The sequence below is a fragment of the Antechinus flavipes genome, chromosome 1 (assembly GCF_016432865.1).
Source record: "Antechinus flavipes isolate AdamAnt ecotype Samford, QLD, Australia chromosome 1, AdamAnt_v2, whole genome shotgun sequence".
NCBI lineage: Eukaryota > Metazoa > Chordata > Mammalia > Dasyuromorphia > Dasyuridae > Antechinus > Antechinus flavipes.
The window spans coordinates 294,530,822-294,550,020 of record NC_067398.1 but is presented as its reverse complement, the minus strand read 5'-3'; the positions used below and the strand labels follow the sequence as shown (position 1 = coordinate 294,550,020).

Sequence of the window (19,199 nt, the reverse complement as noted above, 5' to 3'; positions counted from 1 at the left end):
CACCCTCTTTTTTGGAAATTATGGAATTTTATTTGTTTTGAAACAACATAGACCCAAGATTTTTCAGCATCTGGGTGGTTTGTAAACATATTTGTTTGTTCTCATATCTCCTAGGAATAGATACTAGATAGGGAAGCAAAGGCTAAAGCTTCATTTCTGGATCCAGAGCAAACATTTTATATCGATCAAGTGAAGAGGAATCCTTCCTATTTGTGCTGCAGCCCTCCCTTACAACAGGCCTATTTGTGCAGATTCAGTATTCAGTCAATAGAGGAGAGATTGTAGAGCCGTAAACAAAAATTCTAGTCTTGTTTGTTATGTGTTGTAACAAATTATTCAATCCCACTGGGACTTCATTTTTTTCCTTAGCAAAACAAAGGGATTAGATTAAATACTTTTTATTAAACTGCTGTCTGTGCTCTGCTAGGCGCTGGGAAATTTAAATAAGACATGCATTTTGCCCTCTTGGGGTAAAAAGTTAAGGCAATTTTTTCTTGGCCTTTCTGACTCAAGTCTTTCCCTGTTCTAACTCATTCTTCACTTAGTTGCCAAACTGATTTTGCTAAAGTGCAAATCTGACTGTGTTAACTTTCTACTAACAAACTACTGTGACTCCCTACTACCATCAGGATCAAATATAACAGGTTCTATTTGGTTTTGTGAAGCCCTTTGCAAACTGGTTGCAGTCTACTTTTCCAGTCTTACACTTTACTTACCTCTGAAAATTATTTGAAATGATACCTTTGGCATATTTGCTAGTTCTCAGATGAGACAGTCTCTCTCCTTGCTCTATCACGTCTAGAACTGTCTCTCTCCTCACTTCTATCGTGTGGAGGTTTCTCTAGTCTCTTTTAAGACAAAGCTTGAACCTCACCTCTGGCAAGAGGCCTTTTCTGGTGCTTCCTGGCTACTAGTGCCTTCCCTCTGAGATCCTTCTATTACTGTAAGTAAGAATACAAACTAGTTTTTTTCATGTCTTATCTATTAGTATGTGAGCTATCTAAAAGCAAAGACAGTGATTTTTGTCTATCCTTGTATCTGTAAGGTGCCTACCATAGGACTTGATAGATAAGTGCTTAAAAAATGCTTGTTGACTGACATATAGATTGCAATGTACAATAAACACAATGGAAAATTGCAACCTAAATACTTTCCAATGTCTTGAGTAGAAAGGTTATTTCTGATCAAGAATCAAGGAATATTTTATTGAATACCATAACTGAATTATGCTTTTAAGGATGGACAAGATTTGACAAATACAGAGAAAATTATAGGTATAAGATACAGCTTGAAAAGCAGACAACAGAATATTATTTCTTGGAGAAGTGCATAGTCCTCTTTTGATGGAGTAAAATGTACAGAGGAATAAAATGCAATCATAGTCTAGAATTAAAAAGGCTGGTTGATTAGGGAGAGCTTTGAACATGAGACAAAGCAAATTTGAACTTTGTAAGCTGTAATTATTTTTGAGGAGTAACATCCATGTATAGAAAAAGATCATTCTGGCTGTGACATAAAGGATAATTTGAAGTGGAAGAAAGTGAAGATAGAAAGACTTTTTCAAAGTTATTGAATAATCTAGATCGGTAGTGATGAGAGTTTATACGAAGATAGCGACTCCTAAAGGAGTAAGAAGGAAGATATAGGGATATTCATATAAGAGAAGTTGTGGAAATAAAATCAACAAACCATGATAACTGAACTCATTTAAAGTGTAAAGGTGAGGGAAGAGTTAAAAGACTCAAATTTGAGAATCTGGATGAATGGTGATATCACCATTCCTTCATCAACATCCTCTTCCTGACTTGAGATCTAGGGAATGTGATTCTGTCTACTCTGGCTCTTTAATGAATCTCACACCCTTGTGCTGAAAACATTTTTTCTGGTATTATTTTTCTTTCTTCAAACTTTCTCTTCGGCCAGCCAGGAACTTTACTCGGCCCAATCTTTTTCATAATTTGGGAACCTCTTAAATTAGGCAGATTCTAAGCCTAAGTTTAAACAGAAAGTAGGAACCTTAGATCCCTGGGAAGTTTTAATCTTTATTGATAGCTTGTAGGCTTCCTAGTTCCTTGAGTCTAAGAGATTAGAGGAAAGAGGAAGAGATGTTTGCTAAGTGTCTTTAGTTGTATTTAATTTTGCTAGTCTGTTCAAAATAACATGTGAGATTTTGTAATGAGACTTCATTTCTTTGAACTCAGTTTACTTTTGGGTAAGGGATAGGAATGAGGGAGAGTAACAGCAGAAAGAAACTGAATTTACATTAACTTGAATACCCAAAGTCCATAGAGGGTGTTAAGATGTTTTCTTTTTTGGCTTAAAGACTGCTTATCTATTATATTTGTCATACATAGTTGACCAGCAGACCTTATCCTGATCTGAGGCTGTCTGACTACACATGTCTTGGAGAATTTTTTGTTTATTTTTTAAAGAATTGGTTTGCTTTGATCCCCAGCACCTAACATATTGCCTGGTATACAGCAGGAATTTAATAAATGCTTGTTGATTGATTGATGGATTGGTTTCCAATTTTTAAAAAGTGCATCTCCGTAGTTATGCTACTTTTGCTTTCCTTAAACTACACTTCAAATAGTCTCCTCAATCCTTAACTAAATATCTAGCTTAAAGAATCACAAATAGTGCTAGCATTAGAAAGAGAAGAAATTGTTCCTAGAAGAAAGTAGAATCAGAAAAAAAAAAAACCTCAGAGCAATTAAATGACTTGCATACAATTACTTGATGAGTCCCTAAGTTCTATATCTGAAAGAGCGAGTTTAGCCAATATAGATGAGTTGTAATAAAAGGTGTTACTCCTTTCTCCCAAAATCCCATAAAATGGTGACTTTGTTTATTCACTAGGTACTAAAGATGGAGCCTATTCTTTTGAGGGGGAAAACCCCCTCCCTCCAAAAGTAAAGGGAATATGGAGTTGTATCTGGTAGTTTGGCTGATAGACAGTTTGACTCTCCTTAATCCCTTTTCACTTCCCTTTTAAGAGAGGAGTCAGGAAAATCTTAAAGGCGCTATTGGCTTCCGGCTTCTTATACCCAGCACAGAGTCTCTGAGACCACATTCTCTTCTGTGGCTAATTTTATGCTTAGCCACAGGCTTAGTGACTGTCTTTCAGAGTGAGTCCCTCAGAGAGCTATTGAGTCACAGTGGCCATTTTAATGTAGGATGCCCAGCATTCTCATCTGTAACAGTCAAATATTGTCCCTCTCCTCCCTCTGCTGGCCTGAGGAAATTGATTAAAGATTTCTTGGGCCAATGTAACAACTTATTAAAGACTGACCCAACTTTTCTTTTGACTCTCCCTCTCTTCTGCTCCATTCCCTGGGAAGTTTTAATCTTTATTGATTTCCTTCACAGGTTAATTGTACACTATTTCAAAGTTTGATTCTTTTTGTACAGCAAAATAACTATGGACATGTGCACATATATTGTATTTAACTTATACTTTAACATATTTAACATGTATTGGTCAACCTGCTACCTGGGGGAGGGGAGTGGGAAAGGAGGGGAAAAATTGGAACAAAAGGTTTTGTAATTGTCAATGCTGAAAAATTAATTACCCATGCATATATCTTGTAAATAAAAAGCTATAATTTAAAAAAAAAGATTATCATGGTGAGAAATTTCCTTTTCAGTAAGAAAATAGGGTAGTGGTGAAATAGAATTAGGAGGATCCTACCTAGGCTGTGTCCTACAGCAGTACTACAGCATATGCTGTTTTCTACTATTGGCTTTATGACAATTCCCTTGTAAACAAAGCTCAAAACAATAATAAATTAGTCTCAGAAATTTTTATTTTGAATAGGAAAATTTCACCAACCACAATTTAAGTCTCGAATATTTTTCTTGATGTTTTCCTAACAGTTAATATTTTATCCCATACTATTAAATTAAAACTTACCCATATTTAAGGATTCAGATATACAAGTACCTGATGTTTGACTCATAATTAATATTTTGAAGTGACTTCTTTAAAAACCACCTTAAGCATTTTCATAATAACCAAGAATTTTCAAATGAAAATTCACTATTAAAGTAAATATTATTTACTATATATTATTATGTTATTATTTGATTTATAACAAAATATTTAACAATTTCCTCACTAAATATTTAAAAAGTTCCAAATATCCAAATTTCTTTCATATCCTTTTAAAAGCCAATTTATAATCAAATAGCATCTACATTTATAATTTAATTTTTATTCTAATTTATTATCTAATAGCATCTAAATTAAAAGAGAAGTTTTATCAAACAGAATTTCTGGTTTACAGTGGTCTCTCAAATTTTATAATATAGCTTTGGAAATATGCTATAACTTAGAAATACAATAACACAATAAATTTCAAATGACATCAGTTGCACTTCCAAAATTGAAAGTCAAAATAATACAAAAATAAATGCTGAAAACTGTCTTTATATGTAATTGGAAAAAGAAATATTAAATGGGGAAAAACACTGACTTAACCTAGCATGTTAAGCTCTGCTTCTCAAGTGGGGGAGCATCCTTGAATGCAAATTATTTTTCTCACTCTGAAATAAATTATTCTGTGATTTTTGTATCCTGACACACCTGCCTCTGACCTGTTCTGATCAGCTCTGGCTATTACCAGTCAGAGACTGGTCCAGTTTGGATTGCGTTGCGATATTCTGTTCATATCAATTTGAGGTAGCAGTTCAAGAAATGGATGTGGAGATGGTACTTTGAGTTCTCCAGTACAAATAAAAACTGACTAGGTACCACCATAGATTTTCTCTGGAGTCGGACTCTACTTGCTTGGCAAGTTCACTGATCTCACTCCTGCTTTATTATTAAACTTACTTTTGATTAGGCCCACCATTTCTTTGTGAGGAAAACTCTTGGGACCTTTTTCTTGACCTGGGAATAACTCACTCTGGTAAGGCTTTTTTGGTGGGTGGTTGGGATAAAAGGGGCATATTTAATTGCGTGATTTAGGTTAGTTTGATTTTTTTTTGTACAGGTCTGGTAAAATTTGTAAAATTAAATAACTTTCTGAGTTTTTTAATTGCTTATGCCTCTGATTTGTGTGCCTCTGTGAAGTGATTGAAATTAGTGTTTTAATTACGTGCTTTGTTTATATACGCCTTGTTCTTTTGTCTGTGTAAGATGCAAATGCATGGCCTAACTGCAGACCCTGCTGGGGCTCAGGCCACTTGCAGCTACTGGGCAAGGTGGGCAAAATATCCTGTTTCCCTACAATTCTCTCAACACCTGTATTTAGGAGAGGGTTTCTGAACTAGGGAGGAGGGTTCATAAGAGGTGACTTTAAAGTATAAACTGCTTACCTATTTTTTTCTCCACTCTTCATTCTGTGCAAAGTACTAAATTAACTTTCTTCATTGCCCTAGAGCAATGAAATTATTACTCTTGCTATTTGCTTTTTAAAAAACTTTTAATAAGGGGGCAGCTAGTTAGTGTGGTGGATAGAGCACCAGCCCTGAAATCAGGAGGACCTGAGTTCAAATTTGACCTCAGATACTTAACACTTCCTGGCTGTATGACCCTGGGCAAGTCACTTAACCCCAATTGCCTTAGTGGGGGAAACTTCTAAAACTTTTAATAAGTTTTAATAAGATTTAATCCTTATTTCTCCTTAAAATAAATCCTACAGAGTGGGTACTCCAAAACTTACTAAGATAATTCAGAAGAGAGTGAATTCCTGGAATTAATTCAAAGTCTCAAAAATTCTCTCCTGCATTCTTAAAATGATTAATTTGCAAACTCCTTAATAATTAATCTACAATCAGCTAGAATCTGGTAAGATTTTTTTTAATGGTTTTACAGCTTTGATTATCTGACTTTATTTCTGTCCAACTTGGCCAGTGGCTGAAATGATAGGAAAAAAGTGTCCTATAAATTTCTCTTTTCTTATAATCTAATCTACAAAAAGCCTAAAGTGGGAGTTAGACTTGCTTACTGGGACTTCTGCTTCAAGTATGAAAGCTCATCAATCTTTCCCAGTGTTCTAAATTCTGGCTACAACACTTAGAAGTTTTTCTGTCTGGCTACATTTTAAATCTTTCAAGGCAGAATCTACCTTATAACACAAATACAGATATTTATATCTTACAAAGACAGAGCCTGGGCAAAATAACAAAATAAATACAAAGTATTCAATTAAAATGCTAATTTCAACCAGTTCAGAGTCACACAAACCAGAAGCATAAGCAGTTACAAAACCCAGAGACTTATGCAATTTTACAAATTTACATATCTGCAATTTACAGACGTGTGCAGAAAAAGAAAAAAATAACTCAGACACACAACTAAGTCAATTAACTTTATGAAAAACGGGGGAAAAAGAAGTTACCAGAATAATTCAAGCAAACCAGGACAAGTAAGAGGACCCAAGAGTTTTCTTCACAAAGAAATGGTGAGCCAGAGTTTTTCTTACAAAGAAATGGCAGGTGCAATCAAAGATGAGTTTGATAATGGAGTGGGAGTAATAGCAGTGAACCTGCCAGGCAAGTGGGATTGGACTCCAGAGAAAATCTCCATTCCACCTCTTCCATTCTACCTGTACTGGAGAACACAAAGCCCCACCTCCACATCCACTCCTTGAACTATTGCTTCCAATTGATGTGAACAGAATTTTTGAATGCATTCTAAACTGGGCCAATTTCTAACCTGGAAAAGTCCACAGCTCAACAGAGCAGGCCACAGGCAGGTGTGTCAGGACAGTGAGGAAAATAACTTGCATGCAAGGAAGCTCTCTTCTCCTGAGAAAGAGAACTTAACATGATGGGATAAGGTCATGCTTATATTCATAAGTGGAATATACTATGCTGTAATCATTTTCTCCCCCCCATTTAACATTAATTTTTTTTCCAATTACATGTAAATATGTTTTTAGCATTTATTTTTGTATGATTTTGAGTTCCAAATTTTTCTTTCTCCTTACATCCTCCCTCTCCAAGATAGCAAGTAATCTGATATAGGTTATACATGTACAATCATGTTAAACATATTTCCCAATTAGTCATGTTGTAAAAGAAGAATCAGAACAAAAAGGAAAACCCAGAAAGGAAAAACAAACAAAAAGTGAACATAGTATTTTTCCATCTGCATTCAGATTCATAGTTCTTTCTGTGGACATGGATAGGATTTTTCCAGGTATTTTCACAAGTCTTTTGGAATCGTCTTAGATCATTGCATTGTTGAGAAGAATTAAATCCATCATAATTGATCACTGCACAGTTTTGCTAATACTATATACAATTTTTTTCTGGTTTTGCTCGCTTCATTCAGCATCAATTCCTCTAAGTCTTTCCAGATTTTTCTGAAACCTACTTGCTCACAATTTCATTTTTAAATAGTATTTTCCAAATACATGTAAAGATAGTTTTCAACGTTCATTTTTGTAAGACTTTGTATTCCAAATTTTCCTCCCTTCCTCCCTTACCTTCCCCCTCCCGAGACAACAAGTAATCTGATTTTAGATTAAATAAGTGTAATTCTTTTAAATATATTTCTATATTTGTCATGTTGTGCAAGAAAAATAACCAAAAAAATTACAAGAATGGAAAAAAAAGCAGATAATAAAAATGGTGAAATTATTATGCTTCAATCCACATTCAGTGTCTGTAGTTCTTTCTCTGGATGCAGATGGCATTTTCCATCCCTAGTCTGTTGGAATTGCCTTGAATCACCTCATTGAAAAGAACCAAGTCTACCAGATAATTATCACATAATCTTCTTGTTACTGTATATAATATTCTCTTGGTTCTGCTCACTTCATTCAGCATTAGTTCATGTAAGTCTTTCCAGGCTTTTCTAAATCAGCCTGCTCATCATTTCTTAAAGAACAATAATATTCCATTACATTAATATATATCGCAAGTTATTCAGCCATTGCCCAGTTGATAGACATCAAATCAATTTCCAATTCCTTGCTACATTTTTGCACATGTGGGTCTTTTTTTTCTTTTATCTGCTTATATTTCTTATAGCAAAATAATATTCCATTCCATTAACATATCATAACTTGTTCAGCAATTCTCCAATTGATGGGCATTTCCTTAATTTTCAATTCTTTGCTACTACAAAAAGAGCTGCTATAAATATTTTTTTGCACATGTGGGTCCTTTTCCCTTTTTTATGATCTCTTTGGGATATAGACCTAGTAGTGGTATTGATGGATTAAAGAGTTTTATGACCTTTAGGCATAATTCCAAATTGCTCGCCAAAATGATTGGAACAGTTTACAAGTGCACCAATAATGCATTAGTGTTCTAATTTTCCCACATCTTTTTCAACATTTCTCATTTCCCTTTTCTATTATATTAGCCAATCTGATAGGTGTGAGGTGGCATCTCAGAGTTGTTTTAATTTTTGTTTTTCCAATCAATAGGGCATTTTTAAAGTGTTTTTTCATTTGTATAGCTTTTATTTCTTCATCTGAAAACTGCCTGTTGTATCCTTTGACCAATTATCAGTTGAGGAATAGTTTGTATTCTTTTAAATATGGCTCATTTCTCTGTATATTTTCAAAATGAGACCTTTATCAGAAACACTGTAAAAACTGTTTCCAAGTTTTCCGCTTTTCTTCTAATCTTGGCTGCATTGCTTTTGTTTGGCAAACCCTTTTTAATTTAATGTAATCAAAATTATTCATTTTGCATTTTGTAATCTTCTCTACCTCTTTTTTGGTCATAAATACTTCCCTTCTCAATAGATCTGACAGGTAAGCTATTCCTTGCTCTCCTAATTTGCATATAGTATACCTTTTATGTATAAATCATACATCCATTTTGACCTTATCCTGGTATATGGGTGAGATATTGTTCTATGCCTAATTTCTGCTATATTATTTCCAGTTTTCCCAGGAGTTTTTGTGAAATAATAAGTTCTTATCTCAGAAGCTAGTCTTTGAGTATATCAAACAGTAGATTGATATAGTCATGTAGTACTATGTCTTGTGTACCCAGCCTACTTGATAATTGCCACTTTATAATATAGTTTTAGATCTGATACAGCGAGGCCACCTTCCTTTGTATTTCTTCCCCTACCCCATTAATTCCTTTGGTATTCTTGACCTTTTGTTCTTCCAGATGAATTTTGTTACTGATTTTTCTAGCTCTATAAAATAATTTTTGGTTGATTGATACGGCACTAACTGAGTAGATTAATTTAGATAGAATTGTCATTTTTATTATATTGGTCTGACCTACTGATGAGCAACTGATAGTTTTCCACTTGTTTAGATCTGACTTCATATATATGGAAAATGTTTTATAATTGTGTTCATAGAGTTCTTGAATGTGTCATGGCAGGTAGACTCCCAAATATTATATCTTGCCTACAGTTATTTTAAATGAAATTTCTCTTTCTATCTTTTGCTTCAGGAGTCTTTTAGTAATATACAGAAAGGCTGATTATTTATGTGAGCTTATTTTATATCCTGCAACTTTGCTAACATTGTTAATTGTTTCAAGTAATTTTTTAGTTGATTCTCTAGGATTCTTTAAGTATTATCATCTGTCATCTGCAAAGAATGATAATTTTATTTCCTCATTGCTTATTCAAATTCCTATTTTTTTCTCTTATTGCTAAAGCTAACATTTCTAGTGTAATTTTTAATAATAATCTTGGGATGAAAATGGGCATATCCTTATTTTACTCCTGATCTTAGTAGGAATGCTTCTAGTTTATATTCATTATATATAATGCTTGCTGTTGGTTTTAGATAGATATTACTTAACATTTTAAAGAAAATTCTATGCTGTTTAGTGTTTTTAATAGGAATGGGTACTCTGTTTTGTCAGATGCTTTTTCTGCATCTTTTGAAACATTTGATTTCTGTTAATTTTGTTATTGATATGCTCATTTATGCTGATTCTTTTCCTAATATTGAACCACTCCTGCATTCCTGATATAAATCCCACTAAATTATACTTTATCTGTGTGATTAATTGCTGTAATCTGTTTGCTAATATTTTATTTAAAATTTTTACATCAATATTCATTAGGAAAATTAGTCTATAATTTTCATTCTGTTTTGGCCCTTCCTGGTTTAGATGTCAATACCATATTTGTGTTATAAATAGAATTTGGTAGACTCCTTTACCTGTTTTTACATTACCTTTTCTGGCCCTGCTTCTTTTTTTAGACCTGTATTTTTTTGATCCTGGAGATAGGAGGTCTACAAGCCAAGGGACTAAAATGAAAAGTTCCTAAGAATTGTATTGACACTCTCCCTCCTCATATGTGTATGTGTAGAGTGTGTGTGTGTGTGTGTGTATTTTTGATATCTAGAGAGTTTAGGTCTATCTGTCATACAAAAAGTCTTAATGCAGTTGGAAGCTTTAATAGCTAAAATCTGCACTAAGACTTTTGGGACATTGTGTATGTGTCATATATTCAGTTAATAGGCATTTATTAAGTGCCTTCTCTGTTAAGTACTGTTAGGAACATGGGATGCAAGTGCAAAGAATGAAAATTTCCCTCATCAAAGCTTACATTCTAATGGAAGAGATAAGTACAGATAAATATAAAAATTCATTGTAGAAATAAAAAGTTAATAAATAGGAATACATACTTAGTAGTTAAATGTGAGGTTGTTTGGGAGGAAAGCCTAGCTATTGGAAGGATCAGGAAGTGTTCATAGAGGATGGTGCTAGAAATGTCTATTAAAGGAAGAGTGGTAATCAGTGAGGAGGTTGGGGAGGGGTGGGGGGGCGTTAAAGAGGAGTATACCTCAGGCATGTGAAAGGGCCAGAGTCAAAGGAGAGGGATGGAAATGGGGCATCTTGACTTGTTTGAGGAATATAGAGGTAAATTTTTTTGGATTCCATGTTGCTAGAGGGAGAAAAATGTCCTATGAGCCTGGAAAAGTTGGGCTGGGCTAGGTTGTAGAAGGCTTTTAATGCTAAATAGAAGTTTATATTTAACCTAGAAGCAATGGTAACCACCAGAGTTGACTAAGCATTGAAGTCATAGGGTCAGAACTTCATTTAAGAAAAATACTTTGTCACCAATGGGTAGAATCCACTGGAGCAGGGAGAGACTTGAGGCTGGGAGACCAGTTAGCCTGTTGCAATAATCTAGGAGACAGATGATGAGGGTGCTGGACTCAAGTGACAGTGTGTGAGTAAAGAGGAGATGGATTCAAGAGAAATATAGCATCTGTTCTGCCTCTCCTGTTATGGTAGCAGATTTGCCTTTCTGATTATGTTTGGTTTATGTTGATAATTATTAATTTGCAATCAACCTATTATGTACCCACCTATTATTGAACATGGGACTATAGGAAACAGGAAGGTGTAGTTCTCCTAGGGAAGCCAGACTGTAATGAAACATTTTCATACATAATCAGAAAGTGAACAATTAAAAGTTGGCTTATGCTCACTTATAAAGTTTCTTTTAATTTGTACTTTGTTAAAGGTCTTTTATGACTGTTTACTAGCTTAGATTCCAGAATTCAACATTAAGTGGTGTTGGGGGCAGGCGAAGTGCTCTGTGTATTTGAACCTAGAAAATAATACTTATTAATGATGCAATTTGGGTCTTTTATGAAACTGTTATGGGCTCCTCAGAGAAAAGGTCTTTGAAAAGACTGAAAGTAATGTCTTTATTTATTGTTTTTTAAAGTTATTGTAACTCAGGAGAGAGAATATAATTTTTGATGCCAGATTGGATGTGTTGAAGTGATTGAATGTCACAAAAGCAGAAGGATAAGATGTCAGTTACTCCTTTAATAGCCTTAGTGTATGTGACTTAATTATTCTATTCCCCCCCCCCCCATTTCTTTTTTTTTTTTCTGATAGAATCCCTGTCCGGAGTCTGGTGCTTCCTTCCTTTCTAGAATCACTTTCTGGTGGATTACTGGGTAAGGACACTGAACTCTAATTCCTATCTGTTTCAAATTGGGCTGTCTCCTCTGCTTGTGTAGAGGTACTATAGCCGGTAGAAGCTATGTGATCATGAATGAATTGGTACCTCACTCAGTTTGCCCATCTGTAAATAGGAGATGGTATTACTTCCCATGCCAAAAACCTACAAAGGTACTCCTTTCTCAAATTGAAAGTTATAAATATAAAAAATACTTTTAACTCATTTGATAAGGAAAGACTGGGTCATTTAAATTTATTTTCTCTACATTAGTACTGTCAAACTAAAATAGAAACCAGGGTCATTAAAGTCTCCTTTTGGGTCTCATATTGATTTAGTTTTAAAATGTAATATTCTTTATTTTATTACATTTTTAATTTATTTTGTTAAATATTTCCCAGTTACACTTTTTAAGGTTAATTTTTATTTTCAGTTTCAAACTCTCTTCCATCCATTGAAAAAATAAAACATGAAACTTAATGTACATATGAAGTCATGCAAAATATATTTCCATATTAGATATGCCCAATTTCATTTTAATCTGGTTCAGACCACATTCAGAAATGTTGTGGCCTTCATATGGCTCATAGGCCACATCTTTCACATCTCTATTCTACAGGACAATTTTTCAAGGTTTATCCTATTTCTTTGTTTGTTTTTGTCATTAGAATGATTCAGAATAAGAGCTCTTTCTTCATTAGTAATATGTTTCCTGGCATTAATATGCAGATATACTTGCTCTCTCACACAATTTCTCTGTTTCAAATTTAGGTTGATGGTCCAGGGATATAAATGTCCTCTGGAGGCTACAGATTTATGGTCCCTAAACCCAGAAGACACTTCTGAACATGTAGTGCCTGTTCTGGTGAAAAACTGGAAGAAAGAGTGTGCTAAGTCAAAAAAGTAAGTGTGAATCCCACAGATGATATGCAGGCTTCTGGGATGATGATCTAGATTTCAGATTAATAATACAGAATAATTTTTCCTAGGAAGGACTGTGGTATATAAATTTGGAGTTTTTTTCCCATTGTTAATTAAGGTGTCAACAATGCCAGAGTTTTAATTGTTTAGGTCATTAATATAATGTAGTAGTTCTCTGATTTTTTGACCTTAGGACCTCTTTACACTCTTAAAAATTTTTGAGGACCCCAAAGAGCTTTAGTTTGTGTCAGCCATAATTATTAGTATTTACTCTACTAGAAACTAAAAATTCTTTAAAAAATTTGTCACTTCATTAAAAAATTTCACTTCATGTTAACATAAATAACATTTTTATGAAAAATTATTTTCTAAAACAAAAAAATTAGAATGATGTTGTTTTACAAGACTATAATTTGAAGGCAGCTTTATTCTCATACCTTTTTCTGCATTCAATCTGTTGCAAAAAGGTGTTTTGGTTAAAAAAGTGAAGAATGCCTGGTCTCACATAAGTAGGTAGTTGGAAAAAGAAAGCAGTTTTTTTAATATACAATACTTAAAAATTGTTATTTTAATGGCAATATTTAATAGACAGTAGACAGTATTTTAATAGACATCTTAGTACTAACAATGAAAATAGTTTTGATTTCATGTATCACCTGAATGGATCTCTAGAAATCCCCAGGAATCCAAGCACCACATTTTGAGAACTACTGGTTAACTAATTAAGCCAAGATTGTGAATTCTATCTCCATAGAAATAAATATATATATAGGGAGAAGGAAAGCTCTCCTCAGCTTTCCAAATCCTTGGCATATAATTTACACTTTCTGACATAATGGATCCAGGCAAAAAGACATCAATAAATTCATTCAGCTCTTACTGCTGTTACTGGGAAAACAACCAAGTACAAGATCAGCTGCTACTATATCAGTAACATCCTCTTTGTAAGCAAGAGGAAATCATATTTGGAAGGCATTGTTGATTGTAGGGAGAGTGGGGTTTCTGTGCCTTGCTTGGTTGGTATGAGCATTCTATTATTATGCTAGGAAAAGTGCATTTGTGGATGTATGATTGATTGTGTTCATAGATGCCTAATCATATTCATGATTTTGAGAAGGGGAAATATGGATTATATTTGTTGAAACCAGAGTTTGCCTACTCTTGGGTATATTTTGTTAAGGATGAATTACACTTGAATGTGCTCTTGGTAGGGTAAATTTTCTGGTCATGATTCTATCCCTATGGGAAATAGGTCTTTATCCCCACAGGACTAAACTAGACCTGGAGAGAGCCAGGTTCCCAGGATTAACATCAGAAAAATTAAGAGAACCTTGCCTGGTTCTAGAATTCCTCAGTTTGATTATATTCTGGGCCTTTCTTAATAAAGGGATGCAGGGGCAATTACATCTTGGTATGTTCTAATTGTTGTATATATGGTACTTGTTCTATAAAGTGAAACAGATAATGTAACTTTGTTTATCCTTTTTATGCTGCTATTGGGGATCAGGAACAGGAATCACAAAGTACTTGAAAATGAGAAATGCTCCTCAGAACAGCTAAATACTATTTATTTTTTCATAGCAAAATCAAGAATATAGATATAACAAACAGATACCTGCTTTTCTCAGTTTAGTGAGTTTTAGGAATATAAACCTCTTTCTAAACTATGATCTTTACCCTGACTTGACTTGTTACCTTATTTTGGGGGTAAATTTTTTTACAGAATATTATGAGTTATAATAAAAATTTAAAAATTATGTCCTATTTGAACAACATGAATAAAAATGAGAATATAACCTGGTAGGAATCAAGTCATAGTTGGTAATTATAATATTTTAAAAGTAAGTTCATTGATGATGTCTTAGTTTTTTACATCATCATAGTTTTCTCTAATATCCCTTCCTCTCCCCCTTCCACAGATCCATCCCATGTAAATTAAGAGAGAAAGAGAGGAAGATAGACAATCAGTACAACTGCAGTGTGCAATATTTTAAGGAATGGATTGGGAGTGTCTTCTTATATCAGTTCTTTCAAGTCATTCTTGATCTTTATAATTGTGCAATAGACTTCTTACCTTATTAATTCTCAACATAGTTTCCAAGGTGATCAAGAGATATATTCTACTACTTCCTCACAATGATCAAACTTGGAGGGTCTCATTAATCAGTTAGCTGAGAGTCCTCTCTCTAGTTTATTAAATATTCTTTATTCAATAACCTAGAGAAACCTCTATTTCTATATACTTTTGTTCATTTCTAAATAACCCTTTTTTTGGGTACCTAATCTTCTAAGCTTATATGTCTCAAGGTTATTGGCTTTGTAATTTAGCAACAAAAACGGACAAATGATTATTTACAATATACCAATTGTGAAAAAGGTCACACAATCAGGTACTACTAATGATTAACTTTGGAAATACCCACTATTCAACTTGAGATGCCATTTAAGACTTTTTTCAATAATTTTCTTCATGTTTTTTCCCCTGAAAAAAAGAGTTAAAATTCTGCTTTCTCATGAAATATTTCTTCACATTCTTTCTCCTTAACAGATAAATCATCCAATTTCTTATGAAAGAAATTCTCGCTAGCCATGACAACTAAAATACACTCCAGAATAATAGTGAAATTATAACTTTCCAAGATTCTATTCCTTCTTAGAAAGCTGTTAAAGCCAATGTTGTACCCAGTTAGTTACTGGGGTTCTTGCCTTGGCTCATGGTTCTTTGTTCTCATATTCTTTGTGCCTGCACAACCTAGTCCACTTTCTGCCCTTTTACATACATTCTGCTTTGCTCTTGCCCAGAACCTAGTTATCCTGATATCTTCTCTTTTCTATAAAATTGCTTCTATTTAGATTCTTCTTTTCTTTGATTCAGTCTTAACAGATTCCTTTCACCGCACTTTATTTTCTTTACTCTATATTACTCTCCAGTCTTCTCTCTCTCGGTCTTCTTTCTTTCTCCAGTCCTTCTAGCTTTGTATTTTTCCATGTCCTGTAAGTTAAAAAGGCCAAGAAAAATGACATCTCTTGCTAATAGTGACTTGAGGCAAATGAACAATGTAAAGCTATGGAAAAAAATAAATTAAGGGACCACTCCTTTCCTCCACTTAGCCCCCTTCTTTCTTTCTTCAAACAGGAAAAAAATATTAAATATTTCTATAAGAAATAATGAACAGGTAGAGTTAAGAAAAACCTGGAAAGACTTGACTTACGGCAGGTGAAGTGAGCAGAACCAGGAGAACATTAAACATAGTAACAGCAACATTGTTTGATGATCAACTGTGATAGACTTAGCTTTTCTTAGCAATATAATGATCCAAGACAACTCCAAAGGACTTGTGATGGAAAATTGATCTACGTCTAGAGAAAGAACTATGGAGACTGAATACAGATCAAAGGACATTATTTTCACTTTTTAAATTTTCTTGTTTCTTTCTCATGGCTGTTCCTGTTTGTTTTGACTCTTCTTTTTCTTTTCTTAGTTTTTTTTTAAATGTTCTGATTTTTCTTTCATAACATGACTGATGTGGAAATACATTTCATGTGATTGTATATGTATAATCTATGTCACATTTCTTGCTGTCTTGAAGAAATGGGAGGGAAGGAGGAGAGGGAGAAACATCTGGAGCTCAAAACCTCACAAAAACGAATGTCGAAAACTATCTTTGCATCTAATTGGAAAAGATGAACTACCATTTAGTGCGATAAATAAACAAATACTTAAAAGCCTTAACTATTTAACTAGATTAGTAGATAGCTTGTGTATAGATGCATATTGTATATACAAAACATGCCCCCCCACACACACACGTGTGTGTGTGTGTGTGTGTGTGTGTGTGTGTGTGTGTGTATGTGTATGACTCATCATCATGAATTCAAATCTAACTTCATACACTAGCTGTGTGATTCTGGGCAAGTCACTTAACTCTGTATGCCTCAGCTACTCATCTGTAAAAATGAGCTGAAGAAGAAAATGGCAAACCTTTCCAGTATCTTTGCCAAGAAAAGCCAAATGGGGTCGTGAAGAGTAAAACTGAAAGGACTCAGCAACAGTAGTTAATAATTATTTTGTGATTTTTATAAGTCAATATGACTCACAGAGATTCATGTCTATTAGAGTTTGATACTAATGAGATAAAACAATGAATATTGGGTATGATTTATGGGATTTTATCTTATTGACGTATGGGAGCCATTAAAATTTTTGTGTAGGGTAATAATGTGGAAGAATTAGATATTTTTAGATGATTAACTTCATGGTAGCTCACAAGATATACTGAAAAGACTCAGAGAACTACAATTCAGGAGCCCCAAATCACAGTATGAGGGGTTGGCTGCGAGGGCCTAAATGAGTGTGTTTGTTGTACATTTTTAGAGTATATTGCTGTGACTAGAGAAGGAAGTGTTCAATGGGGATTGAGGCATGTTATTTTAACTACGTTGCTCTCCTTCTGTCTTTTAGGCAACCTGTAAAGATCATGTATTCCCCCAAGGATCCAGCAAAGTCAAAAGGGGGCTCCAAAGCAGATGTGAACGAGGAGGTTGAAGCCCTAATTGTGAAACCCACTCAGAGGGAGAGGGACCCTTCTTTGTTTAAGGTGTTATATAAAACCTTTGGGCCTTACTTCCTCATGAGCTTCCTTTTTAAAGCACTCCATGATCTGATGATGTTTGCAGGCCCTGAGATCTTAAAGTAAGTATATCAATAACCAAATTAACAAAAATCATATGATTATCTCAATTGGTACTATCTGTAACAATATTAATAAGTACAATTATAGTAATAATAGTTGTAGCAACAGTCAGAACAGCAGCAACTGCAACAGAAGCAGTAGTAGTAACAGCAGTTTACACATATCACCCCTAATGGGATGTAAGCTCTTTGGGGAAAGTTTTGCCTTTGTAGCCCTATAGCCTAGAGCAATTCCTTGCACTTAGCAGACACTTCATAAATGTATATCATGTGATTGTTCAGTCATGTCTTTGTGACACCATTTGGAGTTTTCTTGGCAGAGATACTAAAATGGTTTGCCATTGCCTTCTCCAATTCATTTTATAGATGAAGAAACTGAGACAAATAATGATTTGCCCAAGGTCACAGAACTATCTAGCAAATGTCTTCCTGACTCCAGACCCAGTGGGGAAAATTATCCATTTTCCCACTTAGTTGCCCAATAAATGTATACATGATATTGCATTGGATTGGAAAGGTAGTGATACTGAATATAAATGTAAGTAACACTAAAATATAAAATTTTATTTTTAAAAACTTCAATGAGTCTATCCTACATTTTTAGCCCTTATTGACCATATGTTACATTGGTGAGAAAGAGGTCTCCTATTCACATTAGTGTTCAGAAGACTTATAAAAGTTTTGGATAAGCTGTACTTATTATTTTTGTCCTTCCTGGACTTGAGATTTAGCATCTTGGGACACTCCAAGGCATCAGTCAATCACTAAACATTTCTTAAGTGCCTTCTACATGCCAGGTACTATCCTAAGCATTGGACATGGAGATAGAATGGTAGAAAGAACACTGATGATCATAAAGTAAAAAAAAACAACAACAACAACAAAAAAACACTAATGTAGTGGATTGTAATAGAAATAAAATTTTTTCATACATACTTTTTTGTTACCTCCATTGGATGCCATGTAAATCATTAATAACATTTTAAATGTACATTTCAGCTAGATTAAAGGTTCTCAAGAGTTAAGATCTACTTTCTTGTTTTTGCTACCATCTGTAAAAATAAAGAACACATAACATGCTTTAGTATTAGAGTTTTCAAGGGTTATTAATCCCTGATTTCAACAGGGATTGATTTCTCCTTTTGAATTTATTATAATAAGAAAAAGAAGGATTCTCTTCCTTTTGCTGGCTAAAGACTTATGTTCTTCAGGTTTCTGACTCTATGGAGAGTCCTTAATTACCTTAGTATCTAAACTTAATCTGAATATGGGTAATTTGGTTTGTTTTCTTAAATACACTATTCAATATTGATCCTTGAGTTGATTTTTGTTTTTGTTTGTTTTTCATCATTCATATTATCATAGCACTGTTATAGTTAACTAAACAAAATATATGTACTTTTATAAAAATAAGTCAGATCCATAATTTCTAGATAGGATATCTCAATTAGCAAAGCTCCTAGAAATAAAACAACTTTATTCAAAACTTTAAAAAACCCCGAATTTTAGAGTCAGAGGATCTATGTTTAAATCATGGTTCTTCTAATTTGCCACATTAGGCTTATTAATCCCTTGCCAAAGTAATTTGCCACATTACTTTGGCAAGTTACTTTGACCCCTCTGGCCATCAATTTTTTCATCTGTAAAATGAGGAAGCTCAACCAGAGAATCTCTTAAGAGCTCTCCTGGCTCTAGATTCTTTTATCCCTTCCTGTGTAACTC

The 19,199-nt window shown here is 33.9% G+C and overlaps 1 protein-coding gene across 2 annotated transcripts in view; it reads left to right on the top strand.

The window, feature by feature from the left end:
* The window catches only part of ABCC1 (ATP binding cassette subfamily C member 1), a 146,368-nt gene that overhangs the window by 63,389 nt on the left and 63,780 nt on the right, over window positions 1-19,199 (top strand). For both annotated transcript variants that reach the window (XM_051962650.1, XM_051962643.1), the window contains 3 exons: window positions 11,800-11,861; window positions 12,635-12,766; window positions 17,247-17,477. In XM_051962650.1, the coding sequence (XP_051818610.1) occupies window positions 11,800-11,861; window positions 12,635-12,766; window positions 17,247-17,477 (425 nt within the window). The remainder of the gene's footprint in view (window positions 1-11,799; window positions 11,862-12,634; window positions 12,767-17,246; window positions 17,478-19,199) is intronic.